We start from the raw sequence: 23,885 nt of genomic DNA, 5'->3' as shown, positions 1-23,885 counted from the left end.
CATATCGCATACATTTCAGAAAAGAGCATTTGAACCTAGTGAGTCAAACCAACTATGTAATGTCAGCCTATAGATTTCAATGTAATGCAAAGTATAGCCTAATACACAACCTAGGAGGCCTTGTAAAGAATATCGACTACATTTTAATACATATTTTAGACTTTTCTTACACCATTGCTCTTATGTGATTATACTTAAGTTTTTTTTAAATAAAACAAATGTAGTGCAAACCCATATAACCAATCAATGAGTCTTCAAGCACTCAGCTCAAAGACAAAATATCATCATGATAAAACTGTGTTGATTATTTGTGGAATAAGCATTCAAATGTAAGGCTTTTTTATTTTTTTAAATGTAAAACTGTTGAGGATACAGATCACCAAAAATGAATAAAAAAAACGATGAATATACCCATGTGCTCTGTCCAGTTTGGTTTCACTATTGCTGAGTAGCAGCACACAGACAGTATTCACAAAGCAGTCTAAAAAAATGCAGCAGCAGGAATATACCCTAAGTTGCATTTTGTTCTGCTTCTTGTGGTGTAGAAAAAGTTTTTTAAAAAGTGGTGAAAATGAAAATAAGAGAGAATATAGTAACGAGTTCCAGATGCACACAGGGGTTGATGTGGTATCCCAGGGTGCATCACTAATGCAGGGCCTTTGGCAAGTCAAAGATGGCTGCCAACGAACAGAGCCCTGCTCCAATCTATGTCCTGAATCCCGCCCTAAGCCAGCCATCTGACTGGCTCCTGGGCTGCTTTCAACGCATCAATCATCCTCCTCATCATCATCTGAGTCCATCACCTTTCGTCGGTTGAACTGTGGGTAGGAGAGGGGACGCAGTCAGTTAAAAGCCTGTCGGAAATTGTGAAATTGTACTTGATCCGTGGACTCACCTTGACAGTTGTCTTTTTTTCTGTTTGCTGACTAACTTTTTCTAGGATGTCGATCAAACCAGTCTCTGAAATCTGAAAGAGACAATCCAAATGTAAGGAAGAGCTAATAGCAGATGGGTCAAGTCAGTGATTTTCATAGGGAATTTTTCTTAATGTTTAAAAAACAGCCATTTCTTTCCGGTTAAACGATTAAAAAAAATCATAAAATTGCATGTGAATTCACAAGGAACAATATGGTCCTGCGTATGACTGCTAGGGGGAAATGCAGTCACTAGTGAAGGGAAAGAACCGGCAGGCCGTCTAAGAGTTTTTTTTTGTCCAAACAGTGTAAAAAATAAATAAAGTGTGTACAAAACATTAGGAATACCTGCTCTTTCCATGACAGTCTGACTAGGTGAAAGCTATGATCCCTTATTGATGTCACTTGTTAAATCCACATCAATCAGTGTAGATGAAGGGGAGTAGACAGGTTAAAGAAGGATTTTTAAGCCAAGAGACAATTGAGACATGAATTGTGTATGTGTGCCATTCATAGGATGAATGGACAAGACAAAACATTTAAGTGCCTTTGAACAGGGTATGGTAGTAGGTGCCAGATTTTTGCAACGCTGATGGGTTTTTCACACTCAACAGTTTCCTGTGTGTATCAAGAATGGTCCACCACCCAAAGGACATCCAGCCAATTTGACACGACTGTGGGAAGCATTGGAATCAACATGGGCCAGCATCCCTGTGAAACACTTTTGACACCTTGTAGAGTCCATGACCCAATGAATAGAGGTTGTTCTGAGGGCAAAAGGGGTGCAACACAATAATAAGGTGTTCCTAATGTTTTGTACACTGCTTTAGGTCCAGTTCTCTCACCTTTCCTCCCAGCTGGCCCATGCGGGCCATCTGTATGAGGTAATTCTCCACTGCTTTGGCCTTCTCTGGCTTCACCAGAGCCAAGTTACTCACTGCAACGCAACAAAACATAGCAGACTTTTAGGCAATGGCGCCACCTATTGCTAACCATGTGTTGGTACTGAAAGTTCCAATATCAGATCGATGATTCATTCAAACCAGGGGGATATGAAAGACCTACATCTGGCGCGGGCGGACTGGTCTAGAACCTGAGCCAGCATGGAGTTCCTCATCTCTGTTTCCCTGTGAAAAGACCGAACAGAAGATTAGTTAGGCCACAATGGCTGCATTTACACAATTGGGCTGCCTGTGGAAATGAAGCCAATTGTTTTATCACATTGACTAGCTTTATAAATAGTCTGTCACATAGTTCTTCTTAAACCAGAGCTGCAAACTGCAGGTCAAGACATGCAACATTAGCAAACTACTGTGAACTAAACCAACAACAAGGGAGACATCTGTGTCTCTGAAATGTAGCTACACTCGGCGCTGAGTTGTGAATGCATGACAGGAATAAAAGTTTAGATGGATAATGAAAACTAACCTCTGTTTAGCCTCCTGCTGCCCTTGCTGGTCATTTGAAGAGTCCTGGAAAGCGAGGGGAGAAAGAGACAGTCAGAAAGTCCACACATTACTCTGCCTTTTTCTTAATTGCATAAAATAAATATTTATTTTTAAACAACAAGAGAACAGACCAGCCACTGGATACAGGCTATTTGAGAGAATGTGTCTTTTATTTGCATTAGCCAACAGGCTACTGTATCACACAGCCATGCTGAGAGCGCAAGTCAGCTCTCTCTTGAAGTGTAGCCTATCCTAATATTTATATTCATTTTTCACACCCATGGCAAAGCGTTATAAAACAATGGGATTAGATCCTTGAACAACAGTTTAACCTGTACCAAAACGTGGTTCAGAAAACAACCCTTTGCCCCCTCCCCTATCCCTACTCCTTTGGAGTTTGCCGATCTGAAGGAACCTATTGGTAGACTGGGTGGAGCCATCCCAGTATTGATTACACCTACCCGGTTCCTTCAAATCTAACCTACCTCGAGGACAGGGATAGGGAGTTGGACTGGGATAAAAATTAACTGTATTACAGTAGAATAGAAAGTTAATATTTATAGGTTTCTCGAGAGAGAAAAAAAATATACAAAAGCTTTCAAAAAAATACAATAACATTTTAAATAGTTCAACATATAAGCTTCACTCAAGCTTGATAACCATGTCCCAAACCATTCACAATACTCCACGGTCTGGCATTCAAACATTTTATTGCAAACATACTTGGGTCACTTGGGTCACATTTCTCATGGAGCACATGCAGAACTGCCAGACATGCTGCATTGCTCAGTCCAGCTCATTAATTATACAGCCTTTTGCCATGTCACCGTCATCACACAATGTGCAGTACAGTGGCTGTACAGCAGCTTACCCCTGGATTCATTTGGTTCCAAGACAGACTCTGAAAAATTAGCAACTCAAACTCAATGACAACATCTCTGTTGGATGAAAGGATTCCTAGTGTGACTATGTCCATCCCATTCCCAATCTTTTTATTGATAATCTCTGTCATCATGTCACTCATATTTAGGTATAACCCATTCATAGACGCTAACAACCTTTAGTGCCTATTGAGGATAGTAGGGGTGCACGATATATCGGTGAACATATCGGAATCGGACGATATTACCTAAAAATGCCAACATCGTTATCGGCCGATGTCTAGTTTAATGCTGATGTTAAAAACCGATGTCAAAGATACCATGCATGCCTATATAACGTTGGCACATGACGTAATAACAGCACGTAAAATTTTGCGCTACACGTGCAACACAGCATTCCTAACCTAGCCCACACAATGTCTGCTGTGTGGATTGAGCAGCCAACAAGTCAAGCAGTCATTTGAAAGAGTAAGAACATTTCAGTGATGCAACTCAAAGGCGAAATCCATTAAAGCCAAGATAATGGGATTCATTGCCCTTGACAATCAACCGTTCTCTGTCGTGGGTGATGTTGGCTTTCGCCGACTGGTCGAGCACTGGTACACACTACCAAGTGTGCTATTTTTCAGATGTTGCCCTACCGGAGTTACACATTGATAGCGTCACTGCTATTAGCTTCACAACATACATACTATGGAACGCCTTTTGGGTCTTTGCGTGTCAAAAAAATATACAGTAGCACTGTCAAATATGTACCAAAAAAGTCTGCAAACAAGCAAACCCTGGCCACGAACGATGTGTTTACAATACAACGTTGGTAATAAAGCATAATTTCTTCGATCGCAACTTCTGGGGTAGTTAGCTTTAGCTTGGTACCTAGCTAGCACTAATACAACCAGACTGAAAACAATGACCAGTAGAAACTGCAGTCATTTTTATTATTCTTAGCAATGATTTAGGAACCCCTGTGAGTAAGTATTAGCTAGGTTGCCACTTGTTCTTCGCCAATTGAAATTGAACTTCAGTTCATGAAAATAAATAGCTAGCCAGCTACTTAACCCTGTTGCCCAAAGCTAACGATATAAGCAGCCAGCTAGCTTCATCTGGCTAGTTAAGCTCGACCAGACCGGGTTATGTGTTGTGAAGCTAGCCACAATAAGGATTAGGCACAATAGTGGAATTTAATTAATATATATATATATATATATATATTAAAAAAAAATTGTTGCCTGTTTTACATGTTATTTTGGCATTAATATGTGTCACATATCAATTTTCAAACAATATAAAAAAAATACAAAATATTGACTTAATAAAGCTGCATACAGACATGGTCTTTTTTGCTTTCTTGAGTAAGGCAGCTTCAAAATACAGGCGTTTCAGCCTAGCTCAGTGCTTTCTGTGGTGGAGCGGCAGAGCAGAAAATACTGAGCGTAGGGGATGGTAATCTTCACTAGTTGCGGCGTGATTGGCTCAGTGTTCTGTCACTCATGGGGACATTACGTCACCACAAAATCTACAGGGAAAGCTAGAAGGTTCAAGCCCCCTTGGGTGCTGCCATAGATTTACATTAGAAGTGCCCATCCAAGAAGGCTCAAGGTCATTGGCCACAGATACAATGACGTCAAATCACGTTATATCTACCGTAGCTTTGATTGGACATGTCAACATCATACTTTCAAAACCTTAGCTAGCAAGCTAGACAAGCAGTCATCATCATGAATCACGTCGACACGTCTACTGGCAAATCCTTTTCAAGCCTTGTCATATGAAGAGAAATTATAGATATAACGCATTGGTGCTCATCGGCCATTGGACATAAACATTACACAACAAATTGGAAATCCCGAATTCATCTATGTGTGATTTGGAAGGAATCAGTGGCTAACTGCAAGCGTTGCAAATAAACACAATGTTGCTTCCCCTGCTATTCGGTGGAGAGGGTGTGTGGTCCAAGTCTGAGTTTAAGGGTCTCTTTTCCAAGCTTAAAGGAGAAACATTTGTACGCAACACCATGGGCCAGAAAAGGTCGAATACATTCGCCATACCGTCAATCTCGCATGAGTTCTGCCGCATTCAAAACAACTGGAAACTCGGGAGGGGGAAATCTCAGACTTCAGTGAGTTCAAGACAATTGGGAACTTGGGAAAAAAATTTAGCTCCGACTGGGAAAAAAAGTTTTGAACGGTCATTCAACTCGGAATTCCAAGTCGGGAACTCTTTCTAAAGCTCTGACGTCATGATTCAACCTTGTTTTTTTCAAAAATGTATTTTATTAAGCTGCATAAATTATGCAATATGCCAATGAGATATGTATAATGTAGCTATGAAAGTAAATACTAAGTGTATGTTGTGTAGTAAGCTGTTACCAGCCCATGTGCCTCACCCTAATAATGTGGTTCCTTTCCCCTTCATAACTTAGCCTACTGTTCTGACTTGGTGGTGCACATGTAGCCTATAGCCTGTTTTAGAGAAATGTCATCATTGAATATTGTATGAGCTTTCATTGTCTGCTTATATACCCCTTTATTTATCCTAAGGTTCTGACTTGGTGTACAGGAAGAATACTGTAAGAATGGTCCATGTTCTGAATTCTGTTGCTGTACATTTAAAAAGTGCTGAACAAATAGTTATATTGACTACATCCGTCTTACCTCGCTCATTAATGTCTTAGTCGAAGTTACGGATTGCCTCTTATCCGCTCGTCATTCCTTTAAGCCATAGTTCGTACATCTCCATTGTCAATAGAATCCACATTTGTTTAAGCAAGTCAGCCATATCAGCTATGTTTTAAAAAAGGCAGTAAATGAGGTCAAATTAAGTGTTTTGCTGACAGACAAGGCTCCGCTGATAGCCAGGTGTAGCGGTGGTAAGGATTCACCCCATGGTGCTGAAAAGAAAGTTCTGCCGTTGGGACTGCTTTATGTAGGCCCTAACAGTTTGTGGGTACCGTTTGTCACCGTTATAGTGCAATTAATATATTGTTTAGTGTTGTGGCTTTGCTGGCATACATAAAACATCATAATGAGTTTGCCCCACCAAGATTTACATGCTAAAATCGCCATTGTATACAGGAAATCAATCTTTACATGCAATTCTTTCGTTTTTTTAAAGGCCAACTTATCATCAATCCAAATGCCTAGTTACTTATAAATGGGGACGTAGCTCAATATGGGCTCCTCTCAAGGTCTTTAGCATCAATTTTAAAACAAACATGGTTTTATCAACATTTAGCATTCATTTAAGATCGGTGAGCGATTCTTGAATTGAATCAAAGCCAAGCTGAAGGTCATGAATGGCTTGCTGCACTGAGGGGGCTTGGGAATAAATAACTGTCATCTGCATAGAGATGTAAGCCCCAGTTATTATTATTCTTCAGGGACAAACCAACATTATTCATGTAAATAGTGAACAGTAAAGGGCTTAGTATTGAGCCTTGTGGCACTCCTTTGGTTATGTTAAGAAAATTAGACTGAACTCCATCAGAAGATATTGACTTCTGTCGTGCAGTTGCCTGAAAACCGGACGTTGAAATGCATTGAATTCTACGTTGGGCAGAAATGAGCGTTTCAGTCAAGAATGTTTCCTCTCAAGACCTCTACAAGCTAGAATGTTGAATAAAATATTATAGTGTACTTAACCGGTTGTCCGTGCAGTTGGTCCTTTTGGCAGTAGGAATGTGAAACAATATATCCACAGGAAAGTATAATTACATAAATGTTTCAAAGCGCTGGTAATGTGTTCAGACTTCTAGCACATGAAGCATGAGCAGAACCATGTAAACACATGCACGAGCTCGGCAAGTACCCACACGTCTCGTGCATGTATTTTTATCTTCTGTGACTGTTTCAGGTGATAGAAATCTGAGAAGTGCTTGTTGTGCTAATTAGCTCTCTGCGCTTTGAACACCTGTGCGTAAACGGAAGGACGCCACAAATTTGTTGTCACTGAAAAATACTGTCGGCTGCAACTGTTAAAACCAGTTAAAACAGTGTACAGTAATGTGTACATTTTGCATTTGTGAAATTATTTCAATGTGATTTGGGTTGAGGGCTTTATGTTTCTAGAACCGTACCGCAATTGAGAATCGATTCATGTTTTGATGGCTATTTTGGCTGCCAGAGCCAACTCACCTCTAAACAGAACATGTAAGGTCCTTGGACTAAAAGGTGTGATTTTAGGCCCCTTTAGTCCAATATATGGCTAATCTAGGTATATCTATTCAGTAAAGTGTTTTGCTTAATGAGTTTTAGAAATCAGTGCCAAACAGGCTTGCTAGATAATCCAGACAGAGGGTGGGCTACTAACAATGATGTTCAGTTTATTGTTACAAACTAGATCTGAAAAACTGACATTCACACTACTCTCGCACATGTTCACCTAAACACCTGGGCACATGCACGCGCACCAGGGTAGCGGTAGGGCGGGCACGCGATTGTCAACTCCAGAGGAGTGGGAGACGCAAGCACCAAAGTCAACTAGTTAGCTGATCATTGTCCTGTTCATTACTTAAATGTACGTTTGTTTCGCCTATTCCTTGAAGTGTCTGCTATTCATAAATGCTGATTACATTATATAGCTTACTAGCTACTGGTAGTATAACTCGTTTCTCACTATGGCATGAGTTAGCTTGCTAGCCTTAGCTAGCTATCTAGCTACAGTATCTTATAACTACTTTAGCTAGTTAACTAGGTACAGAATTATCTGGCTGCTATGCAAACATGCAATGAACATTAATAGAGAATTCCTTAGGTTAAATAGGTTAAAATACTCTAAACTTGAACTATAAGGCTAACACTAGCTAGCTAGCGACAGACTGAACAGTGGATCTCCATATATGGTCGGATCTATGCATTTTTGGTCCCCTCAGGTTCTCTCCTTACCCCATGTTTTGACTGCAGTTCGGCCATGCGTTGCCGCCTGATAGCCTCCAATTCGTCGTCGGCCATTGTGTTCGAATTGATAGAAAATAGGCCTTTTCAGTGGTAAAATAAGAAAATCTGTCACTTCACGAGTCTTGTGGAACTGTTTCGTTAGGGGCCGGGCCCTGCTTCAGTATAATGTAATCGATCTCAGAATAATCCAATATGCATCCAGAATAAAGCAATCGAGCCACAAAAGGATGATCTAGGTAGAAATGATGAGGGGCTGGACACCTTAGGCCAGCCCATCAACCAGTCACACTTACAACATAAAATATAATTAATGTAATCATACATAAACATAAGATTGTAATAGTTTATTTTGCAACCCCACTGTCCAATAAAGCTTATACATTTTGTTCATATCAGATCAAACTTTAAAAAAAAGTGTTTGCTGTCATCTAAAGGCCGGTGAAACAAATGACTGGGATCTCAGAGAATGTCTACTCTCTATCCTTTCTATGTACTACATAGAAAGGATAGAGTTCTTGTGGTCTGTACTCAATAACTATAATAGTATAACTAGTATTACAGAAGAGAGTGCTTTCTTAGGTACATTTCTACCTATAATAACTGAAGGATGACTTTCAACCACCTGAATAGGCCCAGGTGACAGGTGTGGGTCACAGTCAGCCAGGGGCGCGTTCATCAGGACACAATGTTTTGGAACGTTCAGATGTTTATTCTTCATAACGTATTTCTATCTGACACGTAGAACAAGAAATCATGTCGACTCTGGTCGTGGCATTTCTATCTGCAACGTTCGACAATGTTTCATCTCTCGTGGACAGACTACGTAAACATAAATGGTTCCATAGATCTGGCATGATAAACGGGATGCGTGAGATAATGAGCAGCATTAGTTCCGGTGCTTTGGATTAATCACAATCACAAATCGAATTTTGGAAGGAGACATTTGAACCATAGACTTGCCCATAACTTGCAAAGCGAGAAGGGTGGAGCTCTTCGTTATATTAAATACTGAATACATTCGACATTGGTTTGATGGCATCCTGAAATAAGCCTTGGCTCATTAACATTACTATCGGTATATATTCATATTTGCTAATATTATGCAGCCCTACTGAAAGAGGCTGTAGAGGTGAATCTGAAATTGTTAAAATAAATACTAAATGTGTATTTGTCTATTAAATTGATTATTATGGAGCTGCTAAGAAATTTTGTGTTAATTTCCATTCTATGTCTGTTAACTGGTGCTGCAGCACTCTCTGTGATGAGGTTACCCTGTGGTGAGAAGGTTCCAGAGTGAAGTGGAGGGATCCATGCGATGCATGCTGAGGGCCATGTGGGCCCTCCAGGGACGCCCATCCCGGAGTTCAGGACGTGAGTGGTCAGGTCGCTGTATGGAGCTGCCATCTCTGCACTCTACAGCGCATACACCGATAGCATAGTGAGTAAGCATTATGGACATATGGCTACTGTAACTTTGCACAATATATTCAGAAAGCTGTAGGTTAACTGTAGCTTATAAATGATTTATTATTTGGGTTAAAATAGAAGGCAGGCCTAGCTGAACCCTTAATGTCTATGAGCTGAACTAACCCAATATTTGTTATATTGACCATCTTTTACTTTCGCTTTATTATTTTCATACATTTCATAACAATCCTGAAGACAAACGAATATCACACGTCAATAATGTAGGTTTATAATATTGTAATACAAAAAACACTATTTCTAAAAATCAAAAGCAATATATTAGCCTACCGTGTATTCACCCAAAACATAATCCTTTATGTGCTGTAATCTGCTGGTACTCATGGGCGCTGATTTTAAAGTCATCCCAAACCAGTTTCTCTCTCTAGTGAAAAGTATGGCATTTACAGTGAATTAACTGTAACAGATTTTAAGTACAAGTTCAAAACTCACGAGGTTATTCATATGACTAGGGCTGCTCTGTTTGCTGTTGCAACTTACATATCTCGTTGGGAGGAACATCAGCATTTATTAATGGTTAAGAGTATGCAAACATCCCAGTCACAAATGGCCTTTTAACATTTTTGGAAACAGGCTTGGGTCAAAGTGTGTTTTAGCACATGTTAGATAAGTCCTTAATAATGATAATAGAGAGGATTGTAGACCTAAATGTCATTATTAGCATAATTAGCCTAACATCGGTTCAGTCAGGGTGAATTACATATTGTGCTGCTCTACACAGGGGAGCAAGCTTAAAAACATCCCAACACTGCTCTATGAGTTGCTTTATTTCCCTTTCAATCCAGTTTAGAAGCTAGTTGTATATAATGAACAGTGCATTCAGAAAGTATTCAGACCCCTTGACTTTTTTCACATTTTGTTATGTTACAGCCTTATTCTAAAATTGATTACATAGATGTTTTCCCTCATCACTCAACACACATTATGATAAAGCAAAAACAGTTTTTGTTAGAAATGTTAGCAATTTAAAAAAATAATGAATTTAAATTTATTTACATTTAATTTACATAAGTATTCAGACCTTTTACTCAGTACTTTGTTGAAGCACCTTTGGCAGTTATTACAGCTACGAGTCTCCTTGGGTATGACACTACAAGCTTGGCACACCTGTATTTGGGGAGTTTCTCCCATTCTTCTCTGCAGATCCTCTCAAACTCTGCCAGGTTGGATGGGGAGCGTCGCTGCACAGCTATTTTCAGGTCTCTCCAGGGATGTTCGATCGGGTTCAAGTCCAGGCTCTGGCAGGGCCACTCAAGGACATTCAGAGACTTGCCCTGAAGCCACTCCAGTGTTGTCTTGTCTGTGTGCTTAGAGTTGTTGTCCTGTTGGAAGGTGAACCTTCGTCCCCAGGCTGAGGTCCTGAGCGCTCTGGAGCAGGTTTTCATCAAAGATCTCTCTGTACTTTGCTCCGTTCATCTTTCCCTCGATCCTGACTAGTCCCTCAGTCCCTGCCGCTGAAAAACATCCCCACAGCATGATGCTGCCACCACCATGATTCACCTTAGGGATGGTTCCAGGTTTCCTCCAGACGTGACGCTTGGCATTCAGACCAAAGAGTTCAATCTTGGTTTCATCAGACCAAAGAATCTTGTTTCTCATGCATGGTTTGAGAGTCATTTCAGTCCCTTTTGGCAAACTCTTAGCAGGCTGTCATGTGCCTTTTACTGAGGAGTGTCTTCTGTCTGGCCGCTCTACCATAAAGGCCTGATTGGTGGAGTGCTGCAGAGATGGTTGTCCTTCTGGAAGGTTTTCCCATCTCGACAGAGGAACTCTGGAGTTCTGTCAGAGTGACCATCGGGTTCTTGGTCACCTCCCTGACCAAGGCCCTTCCCCCGATTGTTCAGCTTGGCCGGGTGGCCAGCTCAAGGAAGAGTCTCAAGGATGATCAATGGTAACAGGATGCACCTGAGCTCAATTTCGAGTCTCATAGCAAAGGGTCTGAATACTTATGTAACATTTTTTTAATATATATTTTTTAATAAATTAGCAAACATTTCAAAAAATGTGTGTTTGCTTTGTCATTATGGGGTATTGTGTGTAGATTGATGAGGAAAACATGTATTTAATACATTTTTGAATAAGGCTGTAACTTAACAAAATGTGGAAAAAGTTAAGGGGTCTGAATACTTTCCAAATGTACTGTATGTAAACTTTGTTGAAACTCCACTGTCTGTATTCTGTCTCTAAACGGTCTCTAAACTGTCTATATTCTGCCTTCTGTCTCTAAATGTTGTCTATCACTAGCAGCTGCAACACCATAAAATTCTGAGTATGTGTAAAAGTACTTCGCAAATAAAGGGGATTCTGAGAGATAAAAAGCATCTTGCTCTCCCCATCCTCTCTGTAACACTCACATACTCTACACACACAGTTTACACAAGTTCTGCTGTGTCTGATATTGAGCTTTACAATGTTTGTTGTTCAGGCAGCATTGGTTACACACACTACAGCATTGCCTTTCATCCTGTTTCCCTTTGTTACACACACAGACACGGGAACCAAGCAATTGATTCCTATATTCCCTAACACCAAACTCTAAACCTGACTTCTAACCCTAATTGTAACCCTAACCCCTAAATAACCTATTTTCTGGCAAAATGTCCCCACTTGTCCGAAACTTCCTTCTGGCACCCACAAGGATAGTAAAACCAACCAAACAAACAAACAAACAAACACACACACACACACACACACACACACTGATTTAAAAAAAACACTCCCAGATGTGTTTTTAATCAATATGAAAATACCTTTACTACTGTGACAGTGTGAGTAGTGTTTCCACTTGGCTTCTTCATGAATGCAAACAGAACTAACAAAACATCTAACACCACTGGAATTATAATAAACAATTATCATTGTTGTTTTCTTCTCGCTTTAAAAAACATTAACAAATAAAAAACCCTAAAACAAAATGCTGGATTAAAATCGTACAGCTGACCTAATACAGTAAAGTTTTACAGTAATACACAATATTACACATGGACCGGGCCGGGGCCTCACCTCAGCTCATAGCGCCAGGTACATAGAGGAAGAGATGGGCTACTGTCTCCTCATACCTAATACAGGCAGGTAGTAATACAGCAGAGAGATAACATTACACAGACATAAGGGGGGGGGGGGGTTAACTGATGGACAAGTATCAACTCATGGACTCATGCTCTGGTAGTGATATGATATACAGAAAACAAAGTAACTCAAGTCACCGAAAAACTATGATTGCGACATCTATAGTATGCTCATTTCAAATACCCTCAGTCTCTCAGTATGCAGGTCAAATTTATACAAACTGGTAATCAGAATGTTTTTCTGGAAAATATGAAGACGGGCTAAAAAGAACATAAGAAAAGTATGAATATAGAAATGATTTCACTTTCCTGTTCTGGTTAATAATTACACTCTACAGATAAAATGTGTGTGTAATCTAAGCTGATCTCAGTGGTGAATATCCAAGGGAGATACTTGATTTCTGATCAACTGTAATTACAGTTTATGTGTGCTGTTGATGTATATGTGGATATAGAATACAATGTAACTGGTTGGTTAGACAGGAGTGGGGCCTCTGAATCAGTTGTTGGCATGGTAACTTCTTGACAAGACAGATGTTCTCTTCCTCTATGTCTGGCGCTCCTCCGTTTCTTCTCTGTTTCCATCCTCACATCTCGTCCTCAGGGTCAGAGCTGTTGTTATTCATCTGTAACACACACACATTCAATCAGCAACAGTGTGTCAAAACACCAAAGAGTGTTTTGTTCAGGTAAGGCTCCCCTCTCCAGGGTGATTATACACAGTGATGAGGAAGGTCTGGAGGATAATAGTCTTCTATATAAACACCCACTCATCTGTCAGGGTAAGAGCGTCCTGTCCTGCTTTCATTTGTCCTATTTTCAGTCTCTCTTTCTTTCTCTCTCAGATTTTATTTGTGTGTTTGAGTTGCATGTCAGTTATGAGTGTGAACTGTGCGTAGGTGAGATGAACCCAGAATGAGATCTTCAAGTGTCATGCTATTGATGTGTCTGTATTGCTCAAAATGACTGATGGCTATGGATTTGTTGTTCTTGTCACTGTTCTCTTTGTGTGTATGTGTGTGTGTTTGTGTGTGTGTGTGTTTCTGTGTGTATGTGTGTGGAGATAAGCACTTTATTTCTGCTGCATGGCGAATCACTCTGACAACTGCTAAATCACAGCCAACCATAGGACATGCTTAGGTCCTCATGTCGCTCTGAGACAAGGAGAAAGCACTCCCACTCACATCCAGAGATTCTCCACACACAGACATCAAGCCAGTTACCGTGTGATCATCGTCGCTGGCCTCCCCCAGTTCAGGGCTCTCTCTCTGGATGCAGCGGCGTGGGGGGGACAGGGGGGAGGGGGATCGCTCACCGCTGCTGGCGGAGGGGGGGTACGGTGACCCGGCCAGACTGCCCTCCCTCACGGGAGACCCTAAAAAACATGGAGAGAGAGGGAGTGAATAGGAGTGAACATTCACTAAGTTCCCTCTATAGGGCAGATTAGTGTTAGTGTGCCTGTGCTCACTTTCAATGTAAACTATTGATGGTCAACTGCAATGCACGATTTGACAGACAAGAAGAGAGAACAAGAATGACAGGATGAGGCAGAGATGTGGCGATAGAGTGAGAAATGGGAGAGGGAGACAGAAAGGAGAGATGAAGGAGTGGGGGACTGAGTGGAGGAGGATTAAATGAATATGAAGATGAGATCAGTCAGTCACCCAAAGGCAACACGCACAGGTAAGAGATAGAAAGGATGAGATGACACACACCCACACACATTTATTTTTTTATTTGTCGGTACAGTATGTATGTCGTTGAAAGGACAAAGGTGCAGTTTGTCTATGTGGCCACATGAGGGCAGCAGCAGCTACAACACTTCAATGTAGGGCTTTGTATTTATTTCCTATAAGCCTTCTTTCGCCATCTCTGTATCTCACTGTCATTCTTCTGCACTGATTCGTAAGAACTGTACAGGTGAAAGCACACACTGTGGCTTCCCATATCATGCTTTACTGCTGTTTCACCTGTCCACACCCCTGTCTCTCTCTCTGATTGGTTGTCTCACCTGTGTGGTCCTGCCTCTGTGTGTCCATCCTGTCCAGGTTGTCGAGCAGCCCGTCAATCTGTGTCTTTATCAGAGTCAGCTCCCTCTTAATGACCTGCAGCTCCTCCATCCGCACTACAAGGAGGGAGAGGTTGAGGGAGGGAGAGGGAGGGGGGAGGAGAGATATAGAGAATGAGAGAGGGGAGAGAAGGAAGAAAAGGATCCAAAGCAAGTTTCTGTGAGTGTGTTGGTAATAAGGACTATCAAGGTGATGAGGGTGGGTATTAGAACAGCATATACACTGCCTATTGGTTCTGCTCTGTTGATTTGGCCTAATAATGCGACCTGATTGGCTAGGATCCATTAAGGAAAGAGGCAGCTATAGAAGTGTTGTAATGAGAGAACCATCTTGAGTGTAGTGTGTGTGTGTGTGACAGTGTGTGTATTACTCACACTTGGCCCTGTTGGAGCTGGTGGAGTGGGCTCTGGAGCTCTTGGAGGGGGGCCTGTCTCGGCTACGTCTGTGCCCAGAGGAAGTGGAGGAGGAGCGGGGTCGTTTGGCCAGGCTAGGTCCCTGGGACAGGGGAGGTAGGGAAGCTGGCACGCGCTGGTAGTCATACATCCTGAAGAGGGAAACATCCACACACACCAACTACTAGTACTTTGTGTAGTATCGTCAGTGTGACTAGATGTGTATGTGTACGCATGTCAGAAAAGTACAGTGACAGGATGTTTGTGAGTGAGTGTGTGAGCTAGCAAGCATGTTTGTGTGTTTGCGTGTATGGACAGTGATGTCTATCACCTGGTTGGATGGATGTGTGCGCGGGTGTGTGTGTATTTGTGAATGTATGTCTCCTATGATGAAGGACACAGAGGGAGAGGGTTGACAGGATGGTGTAATACGATCTGACAAGCAGAGGGAATATACACACACATACAGAATGTGTACACAAGTGAGAAAATAATAAGAAATAGTATCTGATAAGGTGAGGCAGAGGATATCCCAGATAGGGAATGAGGAAATGAAGTTGAGCAGGTTGAAGACCCCTGGTACTCCTCACACAACCATTATAGTATTACACTACAGGTTGAAGACCCCTGGTACTCCTCACACAACCATTATAGTATTACTCTACAGGTTAAAGACCCCTGGTACTCCTCACACAACCATTATAGTATTACCCTACAGGTTGAAGACCCCTGGTACTCCTCACACAACCATTATAGTATTACCCTACAGGTTGAAGACCCCTGGTACTCCTCACACAACCATTATAGTATTACCCTACAGGTTGAAGACCACTGGTACTCCTCACACAACCATTATAGTATTACCCTACAGGTTGAAGACCCCTGGTACTCCTCACACAACCATTATAGTATTACCCTACAGGTTGAAGACCCCTGGTACTCCTCACACAACCATTATAGTATTACCCTACAGGTTGAAGACCCCTGGTACTCCTCACACAACCATTATAGTATTACCCTACAGGTTGAAGACCACTGGTACTCCTCACACAACCATTATAGTATTACCCTACAGGTTGAAGAACACTGGTACTCCTCACACAACCATTATAGTATTACCCTACAGGTTGAAGACCCCTGGTACTCCTCACACAACCATTATAGTATTACCCTACAGGTTGAAGACCCCTGGTAGTCCTCACACAACCATTATAGTATTACCCTACAGGTTGAAGACCACTGGTACTCCTCACACAACCATTATAGTATTACACTACAGGTTGAAGACCACTGGTACTCCTCACACAACCATTATAGTATTACACTACAGGTTGAAGACCACTGGTACTCCTCACACAACCATTATAGTATTACCCTACAGGTTGAAGACCCCTGGTACTCCTCACACAACCATTATAGTATTACCCTACAGGTTGAAGACCCCTGGTAGTCCTCACACAACCATTATAGTATTACCCTACAGGTTGAAGACCCCTGGTACTCCTCACACAACCATTATAGTATTACCCTACAGGTTGAAGACCCCTGGTAGTCCTCACACAACCATTATAGTATTACACTACAGGTTGAAGAACACTGGTACTCCTCACACACAAAGTGCCACTTTGGAAGTCTCACCACATCATGTGACAAAACACAAACAAACTACAAGTGACTAATGAGTATAATGACTAATAATGACTGAACATACTGAAGGAGAGGAGAGGTATGGAGGGATTGAAGGAGAGGAGAGGTATGGAGGGATTGAAGGAGAGGAGAGGCACGGAGGGATTCAAGGAGAAAATGGGAAAGGAGATGAGATGAGGAGAAGGGGAGAGATCTACTATGTGACAGAAGTTAGATTTGGATCAGTCTCCACTGTCAGTCCCCCCTCCTCCCTCGTTCCCCATTCCCTAGCTCAGTATCCCCATCGATAGCTAAATCTAATTGGTTCTGTCAGGGCCAATCAAAAGCTCTCTGGCAGCGCAGCGGAGCAGGTGACAGGAGAGAGTGTATCACACACTCGCTTTATATCAGTTACAGAAACATGGGAAGGTGTATGGTGTGTGTGTGTGTGTGTGTGTGTGTGTGTGTGTGTGTGTGTGTGTGTGTGTGTGTGTGTGTGTGTGTGTGTGTGTGTGTGTGTGTGTGTGTGTGTGTGTGTGTGTGTGTGTGTGTGTGTGTGTGTGTGTGTGTGTGTGTGTGTGTGGGAGTGGAGAGGCCAGAGGCTGTGACAGAGAGAGGTGGCGTTTTAATCATGTTGATTAAGAGAGTCATTGATCTCCATCTCCACTACCTCCCTGGAGAGACCCGACCACTCACTGGTCATCCATCATCAGCCAGGGGGAAGGACACATGTCAACCTACTGTTAAAGGCTAAAAATGAACCAATAAAACCCCCAAAAGGGGTCACAGGAGCATAGCCAGCCAATCAGATTCCTCTGAGGGGTCAGAGCTAGCCAATCACACACACCACACACTTTACAGGAGTCAGCACTCCAATCAGATAACAACCATATGCTGTAAGTCAATTTAGTCTCAGCTTGACTGGGACCTATGTTAACCTGTAGGCCCTATAACCACAGATTTAATGAAAGTCTTCCACTCTGAAATGAAGTACAGGACTGTCTACCTGGCTCCAGTCTACAGTATTTAAGGGCTGGCTTTCATCCTAACCTCTTAATAAGCTCTGCCACCTAATTTAATCCTGTGCGACTGACTGAGTCAGACTGAGTCACATTCCAACCTGAATGCCTTTCATATGGTATCTGCTTACAGCATCAGAGAGCTGTTAGGGCTGAGAGCCAGACAGACAGAGACCTGGGCACTGGCTCCAGCTCTTAAAAACTGAGAGAGAGAAGGGAGGAGGAGGGGGAAAAGGAGGGTTGGAGCAAAACAGAAAGCAAGAGCGAGAGAGAGAAGGACACATCACCCGCCATACACACCAAGAAGATCCTGCACCACCAAACATCCACCCCAGGAACCATAGCCCTGTTTTCCTGTGCCCTGAGTGTAGCCTACAGCAGAGCAGGGCTCAGAGACTCATGGACAGTTATTGTTTATTTACATGTCCTATGTAAGCCTGAGTGGCCTTTACATAGGCAGGGCTGTGTGGAGATAGCCACCCTCTCTGCAGTAAGGCTCCAGGCAGACTGCTGAGGAGAGAGAAACACACTTTAAACCAGCTGCAAACAGGATGCCAGTCGGGAAGCCTTGTGGTGTGATGTCAGTTTGGGTTCAGTGATTGAGCTGTAAGTCGCTGAGAGAGACAAGACTTTAGTGTTCAGTTGAGGAACGTGTGTTACCCCTTTACTGAAATCTATCTCACACTTCAGTTCCCCTGTCTCAGGAGAATGTATTACCAGTATATAACCAGATACAGCCACCTCACTGTGCATGAAGTATATCAACCGTCCACCAATGTAGTGAGAGGGCTGCGACCGTTGCCTTTCAGCAGAGACACTGGGAGACTAAAGACTTATGGGAGTTTAAAGTCCTTTAGTGGAGTTTGCAGTGTGCTGCTGCAACGACTTTGAAGTGTAGTTTCAGAGAATAGGAGCTCGTGAAACAGACAAGGAGAGAGTGTAGATGTGTGAGGATTAGAGAAAACAGAGCGAGAGTGTGTGTGTCTGTGTAAGTGTGTGTGTGTGTGTGTGTGTGGATTAGAAGAGAGATTATAAAAGAGGCTTTGTCTCTGCTAGAGCTGTTATCTGTGTGTAGAGGCAGACATTTTCTCATATGCACACAAACAGATGTACAGACACACACGCACACACAGACACTAACACACACAAGCTGTCGATGGAGCAAGCCAGCCACGTAGGGCAAAATCATGTACCGTGTTTGAAGCAAATTGAAAATCAGTGGTGAGGGTTTTTTCCTGTGTGAAGACAGAAAAATGCAGAGCGCGGCAAAACAACAAAATGCAAAGAAAAGATGACAGTGTCAACTCACAGCTACAGTACTGTGTGTGTGTGCGCGCGCGTGTGGACATGTTTACCTAGAAGTCCCCACAAGAATAGTAAACAAACACGAGGTCCCCACGAGGTCAAATGCTATTTCTAGGGGGTTCGAATTACGTTAAGGGTTAGGAGCTATGATTAGTGTTAGGGTTAGGAGCTAAGGTTTAGGGTTAGGACTAAGGTTAGGTTTTTAGGTTAAGGTTGGGGTTAGGATAAGAGTACGGGTTAGGGTTATGGTTAGGTTAGGGGTTAGGGAAAATAGGATTTTGAATGGGACAGAATTGTGTGTCCCCACAAGGTTAGCTGTGCAATACTGTATGTGTGTGTGTGAGAGAGAGAGATAAAGGGAGGTGGAGGTGAAATCTCTATGTTGGACAGCCTGTTTCTCTAACCACCCTCCTTACACTCTCTTATTTTCTTTCTGCGTGTTTATTTAAACTGAAGATAGCAATACAAACACAGAGGACATCCTCAACTCTTCTGTGCATAACTACATCTACAGCATCTGAGTGCCTCTGAGTGCGTTCACATAGAGGACAACAAGGTTGTTCAGTGTGTGTGTTTGTGTGTGTGTGTGTGAGAGAGAGAGCACTCTTTATTCAAATGTGCTGAGTGCTGTGTTTATGAATGAGCCATGTCACCTTCAGTGTGCCTGAGGGAGGTGGAGAGCTCCCACAGCAATTACCTGAGTGACTGACCTGGGTGACGAACCAGACAGAACCAGACTCAACTGGACTTGGTATAACTGAGTCAGACTGAACATGACTGACCTGGGTTAAGCCATGCTGAACTGGACTAAACCGGACTGATATGGACGGAATCCGACGGGATCAGAGATCATCAGACTGAAAGGTATTGACCAAGACTGGAGTGGAGTGAACGGGATTGAACTGTGAACTGGGTAGGGCCGCACTAAACTTAAATGAACTGTGTTGAACCGGACTGACTGTCAAATTCTGGCTTGGAATCTGAACCGAGGTCATGATCTCTTGGCTGGAGCTGTAGCGAAAACACCCCACAACTCCATGTCAAAACACAGTACCATCTACAGTACTGTACAGCTGGAAAGTCAACAGGAACTTCATGGGAGTTTTCCAGCCTACAGTTAATTCTCTATATGCTTCAGTTACTGTAATGTAGCCACCCTGACCCACGGCCCAACCTCTGCTGTGAGCCACAGAAAACTAACCTGAGCTTTAATGGAACTTGTAATATAAGCTGCTGCACTTAGAACAGTTTAATCTGACTCATAATTATTAGAGACTCAGCTAGGGTTAGAGTGGCTTACAACCTGACTGGATTCCTTATAGAGGCCACACAGCACATAGCAACTCCTTGTGTGTTGATGTGTGTGTCTTGGGAGTGTTGGTCTCCTTGTGTGTGTGTGTGTGTGTGTGTGTGTGTGTGTGTGTGTGTGTGTGTGTGTGTGTGTGTGTGTGTGTGTGTGTGTGTGTGTGTGTGTGTGTGTGTGTGTGTGTGTGTGTGTGTGTGTGTGTGTGTGTGTGTTTGTGTGTGTGTGTGTACGCTTGCACAGGATGTGGGTTCGTGCACAGGATGTGTGTGTGTGTGTGTTTGTCTATGTGTACAGTATGTGTGTGTGTTTGTTCATTCATATGTGTGTGCCTCAAACACCTGCCAGGCCGAGTGGAGCAAAGATTTACCAAGGTACGATTAGTGGGCACTGACAGGCAGCTCTGTTAGCAAAGACACATTACTGACAGCTCAGTGACAGGAGGGTGGGGGGGGGGGGGGGGGTCAGCAGGAGACACGGTAGACAAGAAGTGTTAAGTGTGTATTTTAGACTTTTCCTCTGTCCGACTGAACATTCAGGGTTTGTGTGAGAGGTGCGGTGCAGAGCGGGCTGACAGTACCTGTCATAGAGGTCCTCCTGATAGCACTCATAGTCCAGGTCATAGTCAGATCTGCAGAGAGAGAGGGGGAGGGGGGATGGAGAGAGAGAGAGAGAGAGAGAGAGAGAGAGAGAGGAGGGGGGATGGGGAGAGAGAGGGGAGGGGGGATGGGGAGAGAGAGAGAGAGAGAGAGAGAGAGAGAGAGGAGGGGGGATAGATAGAGAGAGAGGAGGGGGGATGGAGAGAGAGAGAGAGAGAGAGAGAGGAGGGGGGATAGATAGAGAGAGAGGAGGGGGATAGATAGAGAGAGGAGGGGGGATGGGGAGAGAGAGTGAGAGAGAGAGAGGAGGGAGGATAGATAGAGAGAGAGGAGGGGGGATAGATAGAGAGAGGAGGGGGGATGGGGAGAGAGAGTGAGAGAGAGGAGGGAGGATAGATAGAGAGAGAGGAGGGGGGATAGATAGAGAGAGAGGGGGGGATGGGGAGAGAGAGTGAGTTGACAGTGGCCTGACACAAAGGCTCACAACTGTCTTCACAGCTGACTGACAGAGGTGTTACTGACACACATCCACGCACGGCACACACACGCACGGCACACGCACGCACACACACACACACACACACACACACACACACACACACACACACACACACACACACACACACACACACACACACACACACACACACACACACACACACACACACACACACACACACACACACAAAGTCATCCTCTGTGAAAGCAGAGGCTGATGAAAAACTGAGAGATCAAACAACATCTATCTCGGATACAAGCAACCTTTCAGATTTGTTCCTTATTAGGTGAGCTAAATATACTGTGCCATCAGAGATATTTCACTCTGTAAGCAGGATGCTGGAATAGTGTGTATATAGTTAGAGCAGGGCTCTGGCAAGTGGAAGGAATATGCTATTCATGATTTCTAGCCAGCTGGAAAAAAGACATTGGATTTGTTGTGCCACAGCACCCAAGGTGGAAAATCCATAGAAATTGTCCTGCGTTATGCACCACTGACCACAGGCTGCGCACTATGTGCTTCTACATATTCCATCTCATTTACTGTGAAGTTGGACTGTCAACTGTGTGTGTGTTGGTGTGTATGCACCCATCGGTGTATGTGCCTGTGTGTGTGTGTTTGTGCATCTCTGTGTGTGTTTGATTAGACTCAACTTGCTCACACCTTTCCCTACAATATATGGGCAGAATTTGCTGTAGGTTGTAGTTCCTAGATTACCCTATAGGGTTAGGTGTGTAGAGAGGACCAGGGCAGAGAGAGGAGTGACACTAAGCCTGATGGTAAGTAGCTCGTACCCTGGTGTGTAGTTAAATAGAGCTCAGCATTTCTCTGTGTGTTTAATCCCTGCCTGGCCACTGATACCCCAGCCCTGAAGTCTACACACACACACACACACACACACACACACACACACACACACACACACACACACACACACACACACACACACACACACACACACACACACACACACACACACACACACACACACACACACACACATAGACATTATCAGCAAACACCCTTCACTTTTGCTTTCTGTAAAACCTTCAACCATAGAGAAGCAGTGCATTTAAAGGTGCCTGAAAGGTGACTCATGTACCCATACTAATGCCTATTTATTACACATATATTAATACACTGTATAAATAGAACCATCAGCATGGCCTCTACTGAATCTAATACATGATCACCTCAAAGTGAGTAGCATACAGTACATGGGTTCATCAGAGGCTGTCAAATAGATGGATCAAACCAGACACACACAGACACACACAGACACATGACATACAGATGACACACACACACAAAATCACACCCACATACACACACACACACACACACACACACACACACACACACACACACAGATGAATGACAGACACATAACACACTCTCATCACGCCCACGCACGCACGCACGCACGCACACACACACCTAAAGCCCCTCTGTCCTATCTGTCTCTGCAGGGGGCTGGTGAGTCTCAGTGCTGTAATCATGCTGTTGACTGGAGGAAAGTGATGTATCAGTAAACATGTCAGGAAGTACAGCAGGAGACTAAACGTAACACCTTTTCACAGCTAAAAACATACAGTACACACATGCATGAGTGCAGACACACAGACAGATGTGCTGCACACACATACACACACTTTTTCTCGCTCACTCTGTATGTAAATGTGATTCAGAATGTATCAACCCTGTCTCTGAAGTGTCGAGATAGCTAGCAGTGTTGGTATAAAAGTGTGTGTTTGTGTACCTGAGGTGTGAGTGAATTCCTAATGAATTCTCCTCCAGCTACCCGCAGCCAAACTGTTTCTGGTTTTCTCCCCTCGTCTGAAGACAGTTGGCTTTTCTGAGCTCCAGATTCTGACAGCTTCAAATAATCTGTAAGAAGTGTCAACATTTACGCCTCATCACGCTCTTCCCCAACTGTGTTTTATGATTTAGCTCGAGGTCTGATCAATTTGCAGAAAGCCTTCTGTTATTCTAAATACCGGTAAGCCTTTCATGTGAAATGGTAGACATCTATGTTTCCAGCCATCCCTATTTAACATGATGGAAACTTAGTCCTCTGCAGGGGCGCATACTCTGGTTGAAGGTTTCTTTCCATGTCCAAATGTGTATGTGGGTCTGCACAGTACAGGGTTGGCTGTGTGGATTAGGGTTTATATGCGTTGTACTACTGAACCAAAACAAAACCATTCTACTTAGCCAGTTTGAAGACCCTGACAAAACCGTTCTCCTTAGCCACCATTGAAACTGAACTCAAACAGAACCTCTCCACTCAGTCTGCTAATAGGACGCAACTGAACACAACCTCTCAACCTCTACCCACAGATTCCCTGCGCTCAGCAGAACACCATGACCTAACAGATCTGG

At 43.1% G+C, this 23,885-nt stretch overlaps 2 protein-coding genes across 3 annotated transcripts in view; both read right to left on the bottom strand.

Annotated features, from left to right (window-relative positions):
• Positions 1 to 322: 322 nt before the first annotated feature.
• Positions 323 to 8,324, bottom strand: LOC106587385 (programmed cell death protein 5). The gene is made up of 6 exons (XM_014175740.3): positions 8,127 to 8,324; positions 2,343 to 2,386; positions 1,980 to 2,041; positions 1,760 to 1,851; positions 896 to 967; positions 323 to 818 (listed from the first exon to the last, which is right to left on the bottom strand). The coding sequence occupies exons 1-6, from the start codon at positions 8,190 to 8,192 to the stop codon at positions 768 to 770; spliced, it is 387 nt and encodes a 128-aa protein (XP_014031215.3). The 5' UTR covers positions 8,193 to 8,324; the 3' UTR covers positions 323 to 767.
• A 4,025-nt stretch (positions 8,325 to 12,349) lies between these two features.
• LOC106587383 (uncharacterized) overlaps positions 12,350 to 23,885 on the bottom strand; it is an 86,668-nt gene continuing 75,132 nt past the window's right edge. The window contains exons 3-7 of one of the 2 annotated variants that reach the window (XM_014175736.3): positions 20,986 to 21,036; positions 15,135 to 15,304; positions 14,703 to 14,816; positions 13,915 to 14,066; positions 12,350 to 13,317 (exon numbers count right to left, since the gene is read on the bottom strand). In XM_014175736.3, the coding sequence (XP_014031211.1) occupies positions 13,279 to 13,317; positions 13,915 to 14,066; positions 14,703 to 14,816; positions 15,135 to 15,304; positions 20,986 to 21,036 (526 nt within the window). In that variant the 3' untranslated portion in view covers positions 12,350 to 13,278. The remainder of the gene's footprint in view (positions 13,318 to 13,914; positions 14,067 to 14,702; positions 14,817 to 15,134; positions 15,305 to 20,985; positions 21,037 to 23,885) is intronic. The other variant, XM_014175737.3, reaches the window with a different exon arrangement.

The sequence above is a fragment of the Salmo salar genome, chromosome 26 (assembly GCF_965601325.2).
Source record: "Salmo salar chromosome 26, fSalSal1, whole genome shotgun sequence".
Taxonomy (NCBI): Eukaryota; Metazoa; Chordata; class Actinopteri; order Salmoniformes; family Salmonidae; genus Salmo; species Salmo salar.
This window is presented reverse-complemented; position numbering and strand designations above follow the sequence as displayed.